Source organism: Dama dama, chromosome 15 (genome assembly GCF_033118175.1).
Source record: "Dama dama isolate Ldn47 chromosome 15, ASM3311817v1, whole genome shotgun sequence".
In the NCBI taxonomy this organism is placed as follows: domain Eukaryota; kingdom Metazoa; phylum Chordata; class Mammalia; order Artiodactyla; family Cervidae; genus Dama; species Dama dama.
The window spans coordinates 18,547,268-18,569,747 of NC_083695.1; the positions used below are offsets into that span (position 1 = coordinate 18,547,268).

Sequence of the window (22,480 nt, forward strand, 5' to 3'; positions counted from 1 at the left end):
AGATGTTTGGATGGCATCACCAACTCAATAGATGTGAGTTTTAGCAAACTCCAGGAGATAGTGAAGGACAGGAAAGCCTGGCATGCTGCAGTCCATGGGGTCACAAAAAATTGGACAGGATTTAGCAACTGAACAACACAAATGTTTTAAAAACAGTCTACAAGCCAATTATATCTCCATATTATATACACTTGCAGGGCACCAAATTTGAGATCTCTGATATGGGACACCATACTATTAAGGAATAAAATAGAAAGATGGGGGGGAGATGATAAATAGGAGGAAGGATGCAAAGAACGAGGATAGAATGGGCTAAATCAATATCTGAAGTTGGCTCTGTTGAGGGAATTCTGAAGAACAAGCAAACTTGGAGGCAGAAAGAGATTAAGACAGTGAGTCTAAACCTTTTGGGTGGTCATGGGTACCATATGAGATTCTCATAAATGCTTTAGAGATTTTCCCTGGAAAAATAAACCTAAGAGAGTACAAAGAATAAAGCTGCCCACCAAGATGTCTGTAGGTTGTTCCTTGTTCTCCTCTCCTTGTTACCTTACATGGCAAAAGGGAGTCTGTAGAAGTGATTAAGTTAAGGAACTTGACATGGAGTGATTACAGTGAGTTACCTCAGGAGACCCAATCTAATCATGTGAATCCTTAAAATCAGAACATCTTTCCTGCCTAAATCTAAAACAAAGAACACACCTGTCCCGATACTGGATCTATTCTTTTAGCTTTAAGCCTTGGGCTCTGTCACCGGTGTTTAGTCATGCTTGCTCTGCACATTTTGTAAAAGAATGTTGCCCACAGCCTGAAATATGACATGGTAGCCCATTCTCAAGGCTCTGACCTTTAAAGGTTTAACACTTTTCCATTCACACACAGAGAAAAAAGAGAATAACCTTTGTCCTGTTGAAGGTTTATAGGAACACTGTGATCAGACCTACATAGACAGCTGCAAGAACAAACAATTCCGGCACCAAATGGTTTGCAACAACCAACCACACCACCATGCCTTCTAACTACAAACCTGTGGCTTTCAGCAACACAAATTTATAATCTTATGATTCTATAAGGACAGATGGCCAGCATGGGTCCCACTGGGATAAAATAAACGTGTCAGCAGGCTTGCATTCCTTTCAGACAAGAAGCCTGCATCTTAGTTGGGTAAGATGGTTCCTTGGGATACAAGTCCACCATCCTCTCAGTCTGCTGGCTTTCTGAACAAAATCGCTATTTCTTGCCCTAACAACTCATCTCTTAATTTACTGGCCTATCGTGAGATGAGGAGTAGGGGCTTGAACTAAGTCACAGTTAGAAGAAAACATGGAAGAATGCTCAGAGAGATCCAATGTGTCTTGCTTTGAAAATGGAAGGGGCCACTTGCCAAGCAATGTGGGCAGCCTCTAGAAACTGGAAGAGGCCAGGAATGGATCAGTTCTCCCCTAGAGTCTCCAGAAAGGAATGTAAGCCTGTTGACAATGTTTCTTTTATCCCAGTGGGATCCATGTTGGCCATCTGTCCTTATAGAACCATAAGATTATAAATTTGTGTTGTTGTAAGCTACAGGTTTGTGGTCATTTGTTACAGTAGCAACAGAAAACCAATATACAGAAAGACAATCAAAATTTGGCAAAAACATTCATAGACCTGGTCCAGAGACACAGATAAAGGCTCCTTGCACTAGAAAGAGCTGAACAACATGATCTCAGAGCTGAAGATAAAACTATTTCTCTTTTGCACATGTGAGAAGATCAAAGACTACCCCAAGACACAGTCAGCTTCAAAATCTCACCTCTACAAGGATGGATTCATTCTCTGGACACTAACTACCCTTCTGAGTCTCACTTAAATCACATGTGAATCCCTGACAACTCCTTGCTGCAGACTGATCTTTCTTCTCTTGCTTGAAATGTTCTTTATGCTAAGAACATGCTCCTCCCCAACCTCCATCCCCAAGAAGATGGCATTTTACACCTGCTGAGATTTAGCCTGGCTTATTCCCTCACTTTGAGCCAGACGGAGCCCTGAAGTATCTTGTTACAGTATCATGTCTCTATCAAGATCTTACTGAGCATGATATGCCTGGACCAGGCTGTATGCTGGCTTAAAACGGAAGAGGAAGGTTATCAGGAAAGTGAGCTACCTGACTCAAAGTTGTTTTTAGCCTCAGATCTCATTTCACCAGTTCATCAAATTTCACAATCCCTGTAATATTTTGAGATGTCTTTTTAAGTTCCATTAGAATGATCCTGGGTGACATCACCATGGTTGTGACAAATAACTCTGTAGTTTAAAGTTACCATACCAATCTAAATACTAAACCTAATACGCCAGACATAACTGACTTCACAACTCCTGATCTGTAACCTAACACCAGATCCTGTGATTGTCAATGCTGATGCATAGACATTTCTGGAATGCTGCTAGATGAAAAGCAAAGTGGAACATGAAGGATAGAAAGGAAAAAGAATAAAAGAACAACAAGATATTTGGGGTCCCATGGAGATTTGCTGAAGTGTAGAGGAAGACAGACCAGATCTGTTTCTGCAAGAAAAGCCCGCTCTGTTGGGGAGACTAGCTTGACTCAACAAGGAAGGCAGCCCAGTGACCCGTGTATCTGGCTCCTTTTTCTGACATGCAGAAGAGGTCTAGGAACCTCCTAAAATGTTACACAAACTTATGTGTATATGTGCATCTCTTTTTTTCTGAAGAAGAGTGCCATAGATCTGAGAATCCAAATGAACTGTAACTCCCCATTTCCAAGTATAAGAGGTGCTGGCCTGTATGTTTCCTCATGAGGACTTCTCTAATTGAACACTCTTAATTCTTACTAGTCATAAGTGAATAATCCCCATCACAGAATCCTATTATATTTCTGACTTGCCCTCTGATAGCAGCAATAATACCATTTACCTTTTCCACTGTAGATGGGATATAAAGTGGTCTTAATTTTACCAAACATCCGGCATCTTTGAGAAGTTGAATTACGGACCTCATTTTCCCCATCAGCTTCTGTGGAATAGTCACCCCAAAGGGCACCATGCATTCCACACAAATATGAATGTGTATTTTGTAGCTTGTTTTCATTTTGTCTGTTGTGGGTTTTGTTGTGTCTTTCTTTACAGCTTTGAAATATGCATAGGAATAGAGTTGGCCTTATTATTCCTGAGAGAGGGAGTCACCACTCTAGTGGGTTAAGACAGGGTCACTGTCTAAACTGGCTGTAAAACAGCTTTGCTACAATGAGATTTCCAATCAGAGGGTGAGTGTTCTGATCAGCAGAGAAATGACAGGACTGAGTCTCACCCGATCCAAGGTCAGGTAAAAATAAACAGACAAGAGATGGCAATCAGCAAAGAAGGTGAGAAAAGATATCCAAGAATCCAACCAGATAATGGATCACCTTAATTTTAGGATCTCCATCAACCGCCTGAGGCTCTATGATTCTAAATTTAGTATGCTGAATATATAAAAATACAATTTCACTATATATAAAATATATAAATAATAAGGACCTACTGGAGAGCACAGGGAACTCTTCACAATTCTCTGTAATGACCTACATGAGAAAAGAATCTAAAAAGAATGGAAATAGGTATACTGATTCACTTTGCTGTAGAGCAGAAAAGAACACAACATTGTAAATCAACTGCAGTCTAATAAAAATTAATTTTTAAAAAAGGCACAGTTTCACAGTACAGCCAATCTTGTCTGTTGTTGATTCATTGAGACTCTGCTGCCTTAGAAAAAATTTTGAAAGGTCATGACAGAAGCCCAGCCCTCCCTTTCTCCTGAGAGCTATGATTACACTGTACACAAGATCCTACAAAGACAGCTGACACAACTAGTGGTTGAATTCTTTCTTCTGTTTACTTCCAGAAGAGACTTTCCATAGACAGCTGCAAGGCCAGGCTCCCATCTGAATGCCATGTCAACCTTGCTGCAGTCAGCCTTCACCCAGGTTCTTGCCCTGGACCCAGAAGTTGTCTCCTGCAGGTCTAGGAGACCAGAGAGGCCAGCCCAGGGCCACTTCAGGGCTTAGAGACATCACTTGGATCAGCACAGAAGCCCACCTGCTATGCTGCAATCAGACATTTGCAGGCTCAAATTCTGGTTCAGCCTTTTTCACTTGTACAATATCAGGCAGGTGCCTTAATGTCTCAGCCTCGGGGTCCTTCTCCATAAAATGCGGCTAAGAGTACCCACTTTCTGGGGAAGGCTGCTGCTGCTGCTAAGTCACATCCAAGAAGGGATGAGGGCTAAATGACAGAATATGTGAGAAGCAATTGGCTTGATGCCTACACTATTATTACTAATTACCATGATCACTGAAGAAAAGCTAATCATCTCTAGCAAGGAATGAAAAAGGGCAAAATGATATCAGCATTTCTCTTTCTCAGGGCAGGAAGGTCTCTACTCTTCTCTGAGCCTTAAGGCTGATTATCTTCAGACTGAAGGGAGAGAAAGTAGGTTATTTGTATTTCTCTTAGACTCAATGATTCTCCTTCTAGGCCCCATTAAGAGCTTCTCTGACTTCAAGTGATGCCAACGAAAGTGAGAAAGCCTTGCCTCTTGTGTGGGGGTAGCAAGCACAGGTGCTACCATGTCTGGGAAAGGAATCCCAGGCCCACTGCAACTTCTGACAACAAAGGGCCCACCTTGGTTGAACTCGCACAGTTTCCTGGCACCTGGAGGTGGGGTTGTGTGTACTCTTCTGAGCTGCTGTTCCTGGTCTCCCTTGACACTCCGACTGGCTGGATACCACATGTTCTGTCTCCTGCAAGAGAAACAGGAAAGGGAGATGAACTGTCAGCAGCCAACAGTTCCACAGTGTTCTCCGGTGGGGGCTGGGTCACAGAGCAGGGCAGCAAGCCATAGAAAACACACACTCCTGATGATTGCGGGGAAGGGGGCTGATGAGTAATTCAAAACTTAAAAAGTCTCTTTCTATCTGGCAGTTGCTGCCAGATTACAAATTAAAAAGGAGGTTTCCTTGATGGTCCAGTGGTTAAGACCGTGCACTTCCAAGGCAGGGGGTGCAGGTTCAACCCTTGGTCAGGGAACTAAGATCCCACATGTAGTGCAACCAAAAAAATTCCAGATACAGAATAAGGAAAAAGTATAATAAAAACCTAAATCTTACAAACATTAAAAATATTATAGAGCTTCCCTAGTGACTCAGTGGTAAAGAATCCACCTGCCAATGTAGGAGACACGAATTTGATCCCTGATCTGGCAGGATTCCACATGCCACGGAGCAACTAAGCCCAAGCGCCACAACTGAGCCTGTGCTCTAGAGCCCAGGAGCCGCAACTACTGAGCCGTGTGCTGCAGCTACGGAAGCCTGAGTGCCCAAGAGCCGTGCTCTGCACAAGAGAAGCCGCCACAGTGAGAAGCCTGTGCACCACTAGAGAGGAGCCCCCAGTCACGGCGGAGAAGAGCCCACCCAGCAACAAATCCCCAGCACGGCCAAAAGTAAAGAAAATTGTGAACAATTATAGAAGGTATTTAATGAATAGATTTGAAAATGTAATCTCCAGAATATTTATAGCATAGGCTCAATTTTGCCAAATCAAATATAAGTATAAATGTACGCACACACACACAAATACACAAACACACATACAAAATTGAGACCGAGTAAACCACAATCTTAACGATGACTAACATTAAGATGTCATTTTTTTTCTTTTGGGTGCTCATCTACATTTATTAAAATAATGATACATTATTCCTATAATAAGAAAGAAATTTAAGTGAATCTGAAAACAAAGAGACAAATAATTTTTATAAATTCCAAATCCCAAGTATGCTTAGTATCCCTCTCCTCCCCACTCCCTCTCCCTCTCCCTCTCTCTCTCTCTCTCCCTTTCTCTCTCGCTCTCGCTCTCACACACACACACACACACACACACACCTGTCTATAATGCACCCAAAGAGGTCCTAGATTGGCCCCATCATCCTATAATGAACTCTACTAATTAATTTAGAAAAACTAACAGAAGTCAAGTCTAGAGAGTATCATAAACATTCCCAAGTTAAAATGAATCTGTATTCAATATAAAGACACACATACCCAAAATGAAAGACTTATATACGTTCAGCAATTGAAACACTATAGTGTTTGGGCCATGCCAAACCTCTAACAAAATTTCCTTAGGATAAAATAGCCCTTCTTTACCTGAAAAATGAAATACGAAAACCAAAATCAGTAAGAAATTCAGAAAATGCAGATGGCTACTGTCATCCAGTCAAAATATTCATGTGATACAGTGAATCAGGCTCTGATTGTGCAGTATATTGTGGTGACAATACAGACCAAGCTCCTCTCTTACGGGTACAGGTTGAAGTCAGTATAAGTGCCAGTTTGTGAGGCATCTCAGAAAACATTTTTCTAAAATATGAGAATAGTTTGGCGGGGCTATTTGCCAAGTATTCATCACAAACTTCTGAAGCAAAACCATAGGAATGCTTTCCTACAAGAGGGGTAAAATGGGAAGCAGGAGAAGAGCTGAGGAAAAGAAATGAATTAGAAACACCAAGATTTTTTCTTTAGTTTCCGTTTTCTAAGCATCCAGCATCAGGCAAGAAGACACCCCACATGAAAGGGAGCCATTAGTGTCTGATAGTTCCCTAGACAAGCAGCTAGTCAAGTAGCTGCTTGCAAAAAATTCTACACCTACTTGAATACTGGTCAAGTTTCCCCAAACAATGGTTTTCAAGTGAGATAGCTCTGTTTGCATGTATGTGAGATATGTGTCCTTAGACAAATTATATCCATTATCTGGACCTTGGTTTCCTTGTATGTAAAATGGAGATAATATTCCAAGTTCATAAGGGCATTGAACAAGATGCTCTTTTACTGCTTGCCAACTGGAGGCACACCATGGAATGGGAGCTACTGATGATGATAATTATAATCTTTTTCTAAAAATTCCTTCCAAGCTCAGTATTCTGCAACTAGTGTTAAGGAAATACTTGGAGACTTAGCCCAAATGAGCTCAGCGAAAGCAAACTATTTTTGCGTTGGGATGCACGTTTCAGGTTTCTATATTAATAATATTATTGTAAACATTGTATTTAGAAGTCACCCTACTTGGAGACCTAATGACAAGGTCTAATTTCTAAACAATTTAAAACAGAAATTTCAATTTTACTAAAACTTAACCCTTTTAAGAAAGAGTAGGCTTTTGTTTTTTTTCCCCCAAAGACAGTGTTTTATCTCATCCTTTGAACTCACATAGGTCGAAAAGGGTTTCAGGCCACACATTGCAGGACTCCTATGGATTTTAAAAGCAAATGCAAGAATAAATAAATGGGAATACATCAAAACTAAAAAGCTTTTGTATAGAAAAGAAAGTGATCAATAAAACCAAAAGGCAGCCTACTGAACAGGAAAAGATAATTGCAAATCATGTATCTGATAAGAGGCTAATATCCAAAATATACAAAGAATCCACACAACTCAATAACAAAAAGAAATCTGATTAAGAACTGGGAAGAGGGCCTGAGTAGATACTTTTTATCAAGGAAAGCATACAGATGATCAACAGACACATGAAAAGAGCTCAGCATCACTAATCATCAGGGAAATGAAAATCAAAACCACAATGAGATATCATCTCACACCTATCAGAAAGTCTCTCTGATAATAACCAACAAATAATTATTGGTGAGGATATGGAGAAAAGGAAACCCTCATGCACTGTTGGTGCAAATGCAAACCGGGAAAGCCACTACAGAAAACAGCATGGAGTTTTCTCAAAAAATTAAAAACAGAACTACCATATGACCCAGTGATTTCACACCTGGGTATTTATCCACAGAAAACAAAAATGTTAATTGAAAATATATATGCACCCTTATGAGCTTTCCAGGTGGTACTAGTGGAAAACAACCCGCCTGCCAGTGCAGGAGATATAAGAAATGTGGGCTTGATCCCTGGGTCAGGAAGACCCTCTGGAGGAGGGCATGGCAACCCACTCCAGTAATCTTGCCTGAAGAACCCCATGAACAGAGGAGCTTGGCGGGCCATAGTCCGCAGGGTGGCAAAGAGTCAGACATGGCTGAAGTTACTTAGCCTACACACACACACACACACACACATGCACCCTTATGATCACTGCAGCAAATAGCCAAGATACAAAAACAATCTGTGTCCATCAATAGAAGAATGGAAGGAAAAAAGAGAATAGTATAAACACATACAGGCACATTGAATATATTACTCAGTCATAAGAAAAGAATGAAATCTTGCCATCTGCAACAACTTGGATGAACCAAGAGGGCATTATGCTAAGTCAGAAAGAGAAAGACATAGGAAATAAGTCAGAAAGAGAAAGACAAACACCATATGATTTCACTGATATATGGAATCTAGAAAACAAAACAAACAAACAAGCAAAACAAAATAAAAATATACACATGGATGCAGAGAATAAACTGATGTTCACCCAAGGGAAGGTGGGCGGGGGCTGTGCAATACAAGTGAAGGGGATTTAAGAGGTATAAACTTCCAGTTATAAGTCATAGGCATGCACAACATAGGGAATATAGTCAACAGGACTGCAACATTTTTGTATAGTGACAGATGGTTACTAGACATGTCGTGATGATCAGTGTGTTGTGCATACAAATGTTGAACTACTATACTGCACACCTGAAAATAATACAACATTGAATGTCAGTTATAGTGAAAGTGAAAAGTGAAGATACTCAGTCGTGTCCGCCTCTTTGCAACCCCATGGAGTCCTACCAGGCTCCTCCATCCATGGGATTTCCTAGGCAAGAGTACCGGAGTAGGTTGCCATTTCCTTCTCCAGGGGATCTTCCCGACCCAGGGATCAAACCCAGGTCTCCCACATTGCAGGCAGACCCTTTAGCGTCTGAGCCATCAGGGGGAAAAAGCAATCATCTATACATACCGAGGATGCTGATAGTTAAGAGGGTTATATAAAAGTGAATGAGACATCTTTGCCCCCAAAGAACTACAGAATCTGTTTTTGACAAAGACTAAAGCATGAGATGGCAGACACTAACTTGCCTACTTCTGTGTTAATGTGTTTGTCAGATGGGGAGGTACAAACTGACCAATGGGAACAAGGCAAGTAGAAGCCAAGATCTTCTCCTCCAGGTTAATCTTCCCACCACCTAGTTATCTATTAATTAGACTGACAGGCTCAAAACCCCAGCTGAACTGTTTACAATAGCCAGGACATGGAAGCAACCTAGATGTCCATCGGCAGACAAATGGGTAAGAAAGCTATGGTACATATACACAATGGAATATTACTCAGCCATTAAAAAGAATGCATTTGAATCAGTTCTAATGAGGTGGATGAAACTGGAGCCTACTATACAGAGAGAAGTAAGTCAGAAAAACACCAATACAGTATATTAACACACACACATATATATAGAATTTAGGAAGATGGTAACGATGACCCTATATGAGGGACAGCAAAAGAGACACAGATGTAAAGAACAGACTTTTGAACTCTGTGGGAGAAGGCAAGGGTGGGATGATTTGAGAGAATAGCATTGAAACATGTATATTATCATATGTAAAATAGATCACCAGTCCAGGTTTGATTCATGAGACAGGGTGCTCAGGGCTGGGATGAGATGGGGAGGGAGGTGGGAGGGAGGGTTAGGATGGGGAACACATGTACACCCATGGCTGATTCATGTGAATGTATGGCAAAAACCACCACAATATTGTAAAGTAATTAGCCTCCAATTAAAATAAATAAATTAGAAAAAAAAAACCCAGCTGAGTTGGAAAAAAACAGACATTCTTAAGCAGAAATGGTGAAATACGATATTTCACCCTCATTGGAATTTTAGGGATCATAGAGAACTTGAGAGAATCTAGCTTTAATCCAAAGGGATGGCCACTGCTTCAGGCCCTTCCAAGTTTCCTAATTTGTACAAATCCATGATCCAGAAGAATTTTCCATCCTCATTCCAGTTTTTGCCCATCTGCTCTAGTTTGCCAAGTCAGAATACTACCCTTAAGCCTCAAAGACATACACATCCTCTAAATCTTAAAAGATATGGTGAGTCAAAACAGTCATTTTCCAGTCTTCTCACACTTGAGGTTTTACCTGTAACCATTCTATTCCATAATTGATTAAAACTGTTATTTTCTCCAATTGCAGGCTTAAATTTTAAATTAAATGGTTTTATAACTAATCACTCCATTGCTAATAAAAAAAAGTCTTAAATTCATGGCATCATGTTCTTCCAAAGAGCTCTAATAAACACATAGGTTAATGCATCTGATACCTCCACAGTTCAGAAGGGCACATATTTTCAGCTTTTAAAACAAATAAGGAAAGTGTTATCAATATACCCTTTCCTATATGACCCTCAAGTTCCTGTTACCTTAAACTTGCACAATTCTGTGAAAGTGACTTATAGTCCATTGAATAATTGAGAGTTTTAAAGGTTTTTAGCCCTGATTAAAAGAACTATTTGTTATTATCACATTCATTTCATAACTGGGGGAAAGGAAGCCCTGGAAGAGATGATTTAAATTTATTTTAAAAACTGTCTGATTATTACTTAATGTTCTGATCCTTTAATAAAGAGGGAACTTACATATTTCCTCAGTCTTACCACTTCCATTTTAAAAATAATTTCTAGGACTTTCCTAGTGATCCAGTGGTTAAGAATACACCTTCCAATGCAGGGGACATGTGTTGGATCCCTGGTCAGGGAATGAAGATCCCACATGCCATGGGGCAACTAAGTTAGACTAATCAAGAGAAGTCAAGACAGATGATTTACCTAGGATGTCTTGCATGTCTTTCAAGACTTCCTGAAGACTTTGCAAAATCTAACTGAGATTTCCATTTTAAGACCACTCCTGTAACAGAAGATATTAGGTATTTCTGTTCACCAGCTAAAGTTGAAATATTTCGATAAAATAAAAACAGTTTATAATTCAAGAGATCCAAACAGCTTTAAATAATGCAAATCTTGATAAATCTGGGGGGAGAATTATATTATTTCAAATTTTTTACATTGAGTGACTTAATATTTTATATTCAATACTTTAATTCAAATTGCATAAAATAGGACCATACTGTACCATAGCAGTCTCCAACATTTTTGGCACTAGGGACCAGTTTTATGGAAGACAATCTTTCCACGGACCAGGGTGAGTGGGGGGGGGGGGGGGGTGTGGTTTGGGGATTGATTCCCATAAGGAGTATACAACCTAGATCCCTAGCATGCTCAGTTCACAGTAGGGTTCACATTCCAATGAAAATCTAAGGCCACTACTGATCTGATAGAAGGCAGAGCTCAGGCAACAGTGTGAGCAATGGGGAGTAGATGTAAATACAGATGAAGTTTTGCTCACTTGCCTGCCACTCACTTCCTGCTGGGCAGATCCATTTCTAACAGGTCAAGGACCAGTACCAATCCATGGCCCAGGGTTCGGTATCCCTGCTGTACCACTCGAGCTAAAGAACCTAGAGCCTAATAATTTCAATCTCCTAAATCAAAATTCGGAGTTTTTTCCATTCTGTTTCAACATTTCAAGTTTACCATTGTCAAATGACAAAACAAACAATTTAGTAACCAATTTGATGCCCTTTACTCAAAAGGAAACAATCCATAGGTTGGGTGAGCACAGTACCTATGAAACAGGACAGCATTCTTCCAGAGTGATTTTAGGCAAGAGTGAGTCTTTAGGCAAGAGGTAACAAAGAAACAGGGCATGACTAGCTAAGAGGATGGGAATTTCCTTATAAGGCTAGCAAGGCCTATCTTCTAGTGTAAGGTAAGCCATCTAAAGATGATTTGGATTATAACTGATGTGTGCTTCCTCAACAATCAATTCCAGTAAGTATAGGCTGACTTAGGTATTATACTGGAAGTCCTGGCCAGAGCCATTAGGCAAGAAAAAGAAAGACATCTAAATTGGGAAGGAAGAAGTAAAACTGTCACTATGCAGATGACATGACATGATACAGAGAATACACTAAAGACTCTACAAAAAATAGAACAAACAAATTCAGTAAAAGCACAGGATGTAAAATCAATACACAAAAACTTTTGCCTTTCTACACACTAATAAACTATCAGAAAGAGAGATTAAGAAAACCACCCCACTTACAATGACATCAAAAAATTAAGTAACTAGGAATAAATTTAACCAAGATGGTGAAAGACCTATATCTTGAAAAGATACTGATGAAATAAATGGAAAAGGACACATGTCAATGGAAAAGATATTCCATGCTCATGTATTAGAATTAGTAGTGTCAAAATGTCCACATTACCCAAAGCAATCTATAAATTCAATGCAATTCCTATCAAAATTTCAATGGCACTTTTTAAAGAACTAGAATAAATAATTCTAAAATTGCTATGGAACCACAAAAGACACCAAATAGTACAAGTAACCTTGAGAAAGAAGAACAAGGCTGGAAATATCATGCTACCTGATTGCAAAATATATTACAAATTTTTACTAATTGAAACAGTATTGTATTGGCATAAAAATAGACATATAGTTCAATGGAATACAACAGAACCCAGAAATAAACCTATCTATATGTAGTCAATTAATTTATAACAAAGGAGACAATAGTGTACAATTGGGAAAGGACAGCCTCCTCAATAAACAGTATTGAGAAAACTGGACAGCCATATGCAAAAGGATGAAATTGGACCACTATCTCACACCATATGCAAAAATTAACTCAAAATTCATTAAAGACTTGAATGTAAGACCAGAAACCATCAAACTCTTAGAAAAAAAAAAATAAGGTAAGCTCCTTGACATCACTCTTAGGGATATATTTTTGGATCTGACTCCAAAGACAACTGCAATAAAAGCAAAAATAATCAAATAACAAACTAAAAAGCTTCTGCACAGCCAAGGAAACTGACAAAATAAAGAGCAAGCTACTGAATGAGGGAATATTTTCAAATCATAAATATAACAAGGGACTAATATCCAAAATAAAAAGAACTTATATAACTCAAAAACAACAACAACAAAAACTCCAAACAATCCAATTTAAAAACAACAGAGATCTGAAAAGACATCATCCCAAGGAAGACATAATGATGGCCAAAAACCACATGGAAAGATGTTCATCATCACTAATCTCAGGGAAACGCAAATCAAAACCATAATGAGATATCTCACACCTATCAGAACAGCTATTATAAAAGAGACAATAAATAACAAGTGTTGGCAAGGACATGGAGAAAAGGGAACCATTGCGTACTACTGGTGGGGATGTAAACTGGTGCAGCCACTATGGAAAACAGTATGGAGGTTACTCAAAAAACTAAAGATAGAAATATTTAATGATCCAGCAATTCTACTCCTGGGTATTTATTCTGAGGGGAAAAAAAATACTAATTTGAAAAGACGTATGTACCCCACTGTACACAGCAGCATTATTTACACTAGCCAAGTTATGGAAGCAACCTAAGGATCCATTGACAGATGAATGGATAAAGATGTAGTATGTGTGTACACACACACACACACACACACAGGAATACTGTTCAGCTATAAGCAAGAATGAAATCTTGCTATTGACAACAACACGGATGGACCTTGAGGATATCATGCTAAGTCAGATCAATCGGGCAAAGACGAATACTATATGAAAGAAAGTGAAAGTGCAAGTTGCTCAGTTGTGTCCAACTCTTTGCAACCCCATGGACTATACAGTCCATGGAATTCTCCAGGCCTGAATATTCTCCAAGGGATCTTCCCAACCCAGGGATCGAATCCAGGTCTCTCTCATTGCAGGCGGATTCTTTACCAGCTGAGCCACAAGGGAAGCCCCCAGGGATCGAATCCAGGTCTCTCTCATTGCAGGCGGATTCTTTACCAGCTGAGCCACAAGGGAAGCCCAATAATACCAGAATGGGTAGCCTATCCCTTCTCCAGAGGATCTTCCTGACCCAGGAAATGAACCAGGGTCTGTTGCATAATTCATCAAATACTGTATGATTTTACTTTATATGTGGAATCTAGAAATGAATGAACAATCAAAACTCATAGACACAAAGAACAGATCAATGGTTATCAGAGGGGAAAGGGGTTGGAAGTGGGCAAAAATGGTGACGTTGTATGGTGATGGGTGGAAAACTAGACTTACTGTAACAATCACTTTTGTAGTATATGCCAAAATCTAATTCTTATGTTATACTCTAGTGTGTTATGTACCAAATCTACCTCAACCGAAAAAAAGATTTATTTATAGTGCAGGATGCCTTGATGGTTTTTAGTAGTCTGGCTTGTGCCTACTTAGATTTTGATGTGCTGTTGGTCAAAAATCTCTGAATTTTTTCTCTTATTGCCCCAAGTTCACCTGTGGTTTATGCTATGAAGGCTTACCTGGTAGTTTTGTGAGTCCCCTAATAGCTGCCATCTTGCTTCATTTAGATTGAGGAGTATTTATTATTTTCCCTTGAAATAATCCTCTCTAATTCAAGCAGATTTACCTGCTTCTAGCTGTCTATGCACACAGTTCCTGAAACCTTAAGTCTCACCCTGAAAACCTAGAGTCTCTCACAACTCAATTGTCTGCCTGCAAGAATTAGGTGAAATGAACTCAAAGAGCTCAGAATGCAAAAGAAGCAGAGTTCCACCAGAAGCAGAATGGCCCAAGAGCCAGCAAACCGAGAGGGCTCTGGTAGAACCTTCATCTGCATCTAGGAGCTGCTCCTGCAATCTTCAGCACCTGTCTTCAGATCCCCATCTTGTCACCACCATCCAATGACAAAACTAAAATAACTCAGTAACAAGTGTGATGTCTTTTATCCAAGGGAACACAGCCTCTGAACTGGGAGAGTAAAGGGCCTCATGAGCAGTGGAACACTCTTTCCAAAGGATTCTGGGCAAGCAAGAGTTTTATAGAGTGTTTGAAATGGCAACAGGGAGGGAGAGCATGATGGGTTAGGAGGATAGGAATTCCTTATAAGATTGGTGGGTCATATTTTCAAGGGTAAGATAGAGGTAAAGCTGAGTTAGAGGACTGTGATTGGTTTGTGCTGTTTCCTTGACAACTATTTGCTTTAAGTGTAGGCTGACTTAGGTTTAGATTTGTGAAGAGACTGGGTGTCTGGAATGCCTCCAATCTATGGGTCCCGTTAGACAAAGTAACATTATCACTGTAGACCCAAGACATATCCCATGAAAATCAGCATGAACACAGTTACATTCAACAGGTATAAGGTCAAGAGAGCAAACAAAAGAGTATCAGAGAGAGTCACCAGGCATTTGGGTCCTCAGAGGTGTTCATTTTTGCTCCTCTGCAGCATGTGGATAAAGAACACAGGACTCCAAAGTGAGAGAGATTCACAAAGACCAGAAGGTCCTCCTTTAGTGAGCTTAAAAGTGGCTGGATTAGCCAGCTGCAAGAGAGGCAAGATGAGCACCCTTGGGTGTCCTGCAGGCCCTAAATCCAAGCATCTCACTCCAGAGAGCCTCATGCCTGCTCCTGTCAGGGAGTTAGGCCTTGTACAAGCCTCCAACTCACTCAAGCCAACTGCAACATGTCACTGAGTCTACAGAAGACCTCAAATAGGACAAAGCTCAGAGGAAAGCAGAGGGCACACTCTGGACCTCATCACTCTGCTTTGTTCCCTAGTAGCACAGGATCTCAAACTGCTGCACCTAGGTCCTAAAAACTGCTTACATGACTTCTGAACCAGCCTGACCCCTCAAGGCATTTGAAGCTTCTGACTTGACCATTAAAACCCTTAGGATTCAGGAAGAGGCCACCTCTTCAGAATTACGGACTTCCTGGGTTTCTGACTCCAGCTGATCCTTGAACAATGCAGGAGTTAGGGGTGCCTGAGTCCACACTCCCAGTCAAAAATCTGCATATTCTCATCTCTGCCTCAAAAACCAAGGAATAGATAAGTGACTCACTCACAAGCAAGAAGCTAAAACCACCTGGATAGAAACAGGACTTGAACCCTTCTTTTGATTCCACATGTTGTGATCTCTTGTCAACACAAACTTTTCCCCACACTTAGTTCATTCAAAGATCTGTAAAATGAAAATACAGGTACCATAATTTTTTTAAAATCTGCATATAAGTGACCTCCCACAGTTCCAATCCATGTTAACCAAGGGTCACCTATACATTCACTTTTCATTCCAATATGTCGCTTCTATCAGGTACCACATTCTGTGTTCTCCTTAGTTCTTGCCCTCAGGGAGCTCATAGTCTGGTGGTGGCAGTGGTGGTGTTGGTGGCCACACACAGGCTATTTCAGTATAGTATGATAGTATGAGCAATGCTACACTAGGATAAAGGTATGTGTGAGATGCTCTGGGAACATGCAGAAGGGACACCAGACCCAGTTCATGAGAGAAGCATCACTGAAGTGGTCTAAGAATGAAGCAGAGATGGGGAGACAGAATGTACCAAGGCAAACAGGTGTCAGTGAGGGACTGGCATGTTTGAGGAACTCAGGGCCATTGGCTATGTTTGGGCTGGAGTCAAATATACACAGGAAGAGGCCAGATCATATGAGCCCTATGAGAGTTTGGACTTTCTTCTGAAGTCAATGGTAAGTCACTGAAAATTTTAAGTAAGACCTGTTTAGATCTGCACTGGAGAAAAACCATCTGGGGCCTGTCAGGCAAGTGGATTAGAAGGTAAGGAGAGACAGTGAAAGAAAGGAGGACAGCTGGATAATCAGGGTACCCCAAGTAAGACATGATTGTCACTTGGCATTACAGAGGTGGCAGTCAGAATGAAGAAAGGCTGATTGGTTTAAAAGATATTAAACAGGTGACTGACAGGATGTAGATGAATGAGAAAGAGAAGGGACTGAAAGTGATGTCAAATCTCTAGCTTGGAAAAATGGGATGACTAATACTGCTGCTCCCTGAGATGGAGGCAGGAAGAGAAAGAATGTTAAGGAAAAGTTGGGTGTCGTACCCAGGTAGCATCAAGGTGGCAATGATAAATATGTGGGCTGGGGTCCTAGAGGCACATCAGGGCCAGGAATATATATTTGGCAATAAGCATGAAGGAGACTAAAACTACAAGTGGTATAACTCCATTCAATATGTGAAGGGAGAGAAGAAAAAACCTGGAAGAGAACCTTGAGAAACACTAGCATTTAAGGGACTGATGATATATCATTAAATTAAAAATTAGGCTGCAAAACAGTGAATACAGTAAGAGCCCATGGGAGGGACTGCCCTAAGTGGTCTCATGGTTAGGACTCTGCACTTTCACTGCTGAGGGCACAGGTTTAATCTCTGGTCAGAGAACTAACCAAACTGATCACATGATCACCAAACTGACAAAACGTGGTCCACTAGAAAAGGGAATGGCAAACCATTTCAGCATTCTTACCTTGAGAACCCCATGAACAGTATGAAAAGGAAAAAAGATAGGACACTGAAAGATGAATTCCTCAGGTCGGTAGGTGCCCAGTATGCTACTGGAGATCAGTGGAGAAATAACTCCAGAAAGAATAGAGAGACAGAGCCAAAGCAAAACAACACCCAGTTGTGGATGTGACTGGTCATGGAAGCAAGGTCCAATGCTGTAAAGAGCAATATTGCATAGGAACCTGGAACGTTAGGTCCATGAATCAAGGCAAATTGGAAGTGGTCAAACAGGAGATGGCAAGAGTGAACGTCGACATTTTAGGAATCAGTGAATCAAAATGGACTGGAATGGGTGAATTTAACTCAGATGACCTTCATATCTACTACTGTGGGTAGAAGAAATGGAGTATCCCTCATAGTCAACAAAAGAGTCCAAAATGCAGTATTTGGATGCAGTCTCAAAAGTGACAGAATGATCCCTGTTTATTTTCAAGGCAAACCATTCAATATCATAGCAATGCAAGTCTATGCCCCAGCCAGTAATGCTGAAGAAACTGAAGTTGAACAATTCTATGAAGATCTACAAGATCTTCCAAAACTAACACCCAAAAAAGATGCCCTTTCGTTATAGGCGACTGGAATGCAAAGGTAGGAAGTCAAGAGATACCTGGAGCAAGAGGCAAATTTGGCCTTGGGGTACAAAATGAAGCAGGACAAAGGCTAACAGAGTTTTGCCAAGAGACCATAGTGGTCACAGCAAATGCCCTATTCCATCAAAACAAGAGAAGACTCTACACATGGACATCACCAGATGGTCAATACCAAAATCAGATTGATTATATTCCTTGCAGCCAAAGATGGAGAAGCTCTATACAGTCAACAAAAACACCCTGGGACCTGACTGTGGCTCAGATCATGAATTCCTTATTGCCAAATTCAGACTTAAATTGAAGAAAGTAGGGAAAACCACTAGACCATTTAAGTATGACCTAAATCAAATCCCTTACAATTATACAGTGGAAGTGACAAACCGATTCAAAGGATTAGATCATATAGACAGAGTGCCTGAACAACTATGGATGGAGGTTTGTGACATTGTACAGGAGGCAGTGATCAAGACCATCCCTAAGAAAAAGAAACGCAAAAATGCAAAATGGTTGTCTGAGGAGGCTTACAAATAGCTGAGAAAAGAAGAGAAGCTAAAGGTAAAGGAGAAAAGGAAAGATATTCCCATTTGAATGTGGAGTTACAAAGAGTAGCAACAAGAGATAAGAAAGCCTATGATGAATGAAAAGAAATAAAGGAAAACAATAGAATGGGAAAGACTAGATATCTCTTCAAGAACATTATAGATACCAAGGGAACATTTCATGCAAAGATGGATACAATAAAGATCAGAAATGGTACAGAACTAACAGAATCAGAATATATTTAGAAAAGCTGGCAAGAATACACAGAACTATACAAAAAAGATCTTCATGACTCAGATAATCACTCACCTATAGCCAGACATCCTGGAATGTGAAGTCAAGTGGGCCTTAGGAAGTATCATTAGGAACAAAGCTAGTGGAGGTGATGGAATCCCAGTTTAGCTAGTGCAAACCCTACAAGATGATGCTGTTAAAATGCTGCATTCAATATGGCAGCAAATTTGGAAAACACAAGCAGTGGCCACAGAACTGAAAAAGGTCAGTTTTCATTCCAATCCCAAAGAAAGGCAATGCCAAAGAATGTTTAAACCATGGCACAACTGCATTCATTTCACATGCTAGCAAAGTAATGCTCAAAATTCTCCAAGCCAGGCTTCAACAGTATGTGAACCGAGAACTTCCAGATGTTCAAGCTGGATTTAGAAAAGGCAGAGGAACCAGAGATCAAATTGCAACATCTGCTGGATCATCAAAAAATTCAAAAGAGTTCCAGAAAAACATCTATTTCTGCTTTATTGACTATACCAAAGCCTTTGACTGTGTGGATAACAATAAATTGTAGAAAATTCTTAAAGAGATGGGAGTACCAGACCACCTGACCTGCATCCTGAGAAATAATGCATGCAGGTCAAGAAGCAACAGTTAGAACTATACATGGAACAACAGACTGGTTCCAAATCAGGAAAAGAGTACTTTAAGGCTGTATATTGATACCTTGCTTGTATAACTTATGTGCAGAGTACATCATAAGAAATGCCAGACTGTATGAAGTGCAAGCTGGAATCAAGATGGCTGGGAGAAATATCAATAACCTCAGATATGCCAATGATACCACCCATATGACAGAAAGCAAACAGGAAATAAAGAGCCTCTTGATGAAAGTGAAAGAGGAAAGTGAAAAAGTTGGCTTAAAACTCAACATTCAGAAAACTAAGATCATGGCATCTGGTCCCATTACTTCATGGCAAATAGATGGGGAAACAATGGAAACAGTGAGAGACTATTTTCTTGGGCTCCAAAATCACTGCAGATGGTGACTGCAGCCATGAAATTAAAAGAAGCTTGCTCCTTGGAAGAAAAGTTTATGACCAACCTAGACGGCATGTTAGCATGTTAAAAAAACAGAGACATTATTTTACTAACAAAGGTCCATCTAGTCAAAGCTATGTTTTTTTCCAGTAGTCATGTATGGATGTGAGAGTTGGACTATAAAGAAAGCTGGGCACCGAAGAATTGATGCTTTTGAAATGTGGTGTTGGAGAAGAATCTTGAGAATCCCTTGGACAGCAAGGAGATCCAACCAGTCAATCCTAAAGGAAATCAGTCCTGAATATTCACTGGAAGGACTGATGCTGAAGCTGAAACTCCAATTCTTTGGCCATCTGATGTGAAGAACTGACTCATTAGAAAAGACCCTGATGCTGGAAAAGATCGAAGGCTGAAGGAAAAGGGGACATTAGAGGGTGAGATGGTTGGATGGCACCACTGACTTGATGGACGTGAGTTTGAGCAACCTCCAGGAGTTGGTGATGGACAGGGAAGCCAGGCGTGCTGCAGTCCATGGGGTCGCAGATTCGGACATGACTGAGCGACTGAACTGAACTGACTGACTGACAGGGAACTAAGATTCCACAGGTGTTGCCAAAACAAAAAAACAAAAAACTGTGAGAGCCCATAGAAGAGGTGGAGGAGAAGATCAAATATGTGTGTATATATTTATTTTTTTAATATGGGACATGTTAATTTATACTCTGTTTTTTGAGTTGTTTAGAATATATATTGTTTCAATAATTTAAAATAAGAATATTTCATTTTACAAATTTTTAAGAGACAAGCAGATGGGAAGGAAACTGCCACGAAGATCAAGTAAGAGAAATGGGAAGAAAATGCAGAGAGAAGGAGGCTTATCATCTAACTCTGCTTTTGCCTTATTTTTCTGTAATGGCCCATGATTTTAACCCTGTGAGGAAAATCAGGGTAAGGCAATAAAAGAAACCATAAATATTAGTAAAAGTGCACTTAATCATATGACTTTTGTCTGAAAATGTTATAATGTTCTTTAAAATACATGCCACTGTTACTTACAGTCTAGGTATGCTAAATTTTAATAAAGACATACAATTTCCATCAGCAAGGTATCAAAAATCATGACTAAACAGGGCAACAGGAGCAGTGAGTCAGCGCCTATAAATATGGCAACACAAGCATAAGCCTTCTGACTAGAACCTGGTCATACTCACAAGGCAGAGATATGACAGAAAGGCACGATAGTGCCTTCCTCAAGTCTACACTCTCTTCACTGCCCCACTGTCTCTCTAGCCTATGACAGAAGCTAGTGCCTCATTCTGACTTTAAAAGATGACTATCACTTTAAGAATCAGAAGTTCTAATTGCTGTGATTTTAATAGAAATTAAATACTGATGCATATTTTAAATCATCTCCCTTTGAGTTAAGTTTTAAACTCCTTTAGATGCTTCTTTCTTACTATAGAAAATTTCCTTCCCAGGAAAAAACCTTTTATTCCCCTTTTAACAGAGAAAGTGAACAGCCTGTTGATATGGAAACTCTACCATGTTATTTTCTGAAATGATGTAACTATGTCTGTTATTCTTTGCTTCCAAATATCCCCCAGTGTTTCATTTCACAAGCTCCCTTGTTTATTTTATTTAGTTTAGCAAGAATCAAATTATTCTTCTATTCCCAAAGCAGTCATGAGAAAAATCCAAAATTACGATCACAAAAATGACTCCAGCTCCTCAAGCTTCCCCACTAATGTCAAGAACAAGGAAAAGTTAGAAATCCTCAAACTCAGAAAAAGTTTCATACTCAATGGTGGCAAAGGAGGCCTTCCCATTCTTATTGTTAATAAACTCTGGTTCCTTGATAGCTAGTTACTCAAATACACACTGAGTATTTTCTATAGTGCCATGGGTGGTTCTAACCATGGGACCATAGTGAAAAACAAAACAGATTTTCACTCAGAAAAACAACAACAGCAAAAAACAAAGAGAGAGAGAGAGAGAGAAAGAGAGAGTGAGGAAGAGGAAGAAGACGAAGAAAAAAAGGAGAAGAAGAAAGTTCTAGCTTTTGCAAAGTCGATGCAGATTTCTCCCCATTTCCGACTTTGTATTGTGACAACAGATGATCAAACCAATAAACCTAAGGGTACCACCAGACACAGAGTATCTTCTGAGAAGACCCCTCTGTGCCCTGAGGGATACCAACTCATATCTTTTGCCCTCTCAATGCAGCTTCTTCATTCCCAGGATGTTTGCCTCATTCCCATCTTATTTATATCCTATCTTAGTCAGTTCAGGCTGACGTAACACAAATACCACAGACTGAGTAGCTTAAACAACAGAGATTTATTTCTCACTGTTCTGGAGGCTGGGAAGTCCAAGAGACCAGCCAGTTGGGTTCCTAGTGAGGGCCCTCTTGCTGGTTTACAGATGGAAGCCCTCTTGCTGTGTCCTGACATGGCAGAGAGAGGAAGCAAACCCTCTCCTCTCTTCTTACAAGGGTACTAATCCATCTCCCAAAAGCTCCAACTCCAAATATTATCACATTAGAGACTAAGGCTTCAACATACACATTTGGGAGGTATACACTATGCAATCCATGCCATATCCCATGGATCCTGAGTGGTCCCCCTTCAATCCCGTGTCCTCTGATGACTTTAGGCCACATCAACAGCCCTGTCTCTCTCCTTCT

At 40.2% G+C, this 22,480-nt stretch overlaps 1 protein-coding gene across 5 annotated transcripts in view; it reads right to left on the reverse strand.

The window, feature by feature from the left end:
* FAM13C (family with sequence similarity 13 member C) overlaps positions 1–22,480 on the reverse strand; it is a 135,973-nt gene that overhangs the window by 67,687 nt on the left and 45,806 nt on the right. For all 5 annotated transcript variants that reach the window (XM_061161573.1, XM_061161572.1, XM_061161571.1 and 2 more), the window contains one exon: positions 4,659–4,777. In XM_061161573.1, coding sequence (XP_061017556.1) covers positions 4,659–4,777 — 119 coding nt within the window. The remainder of the gene's footprint in view (positions 1–4,658; positions 4,778–22,480) is intronic.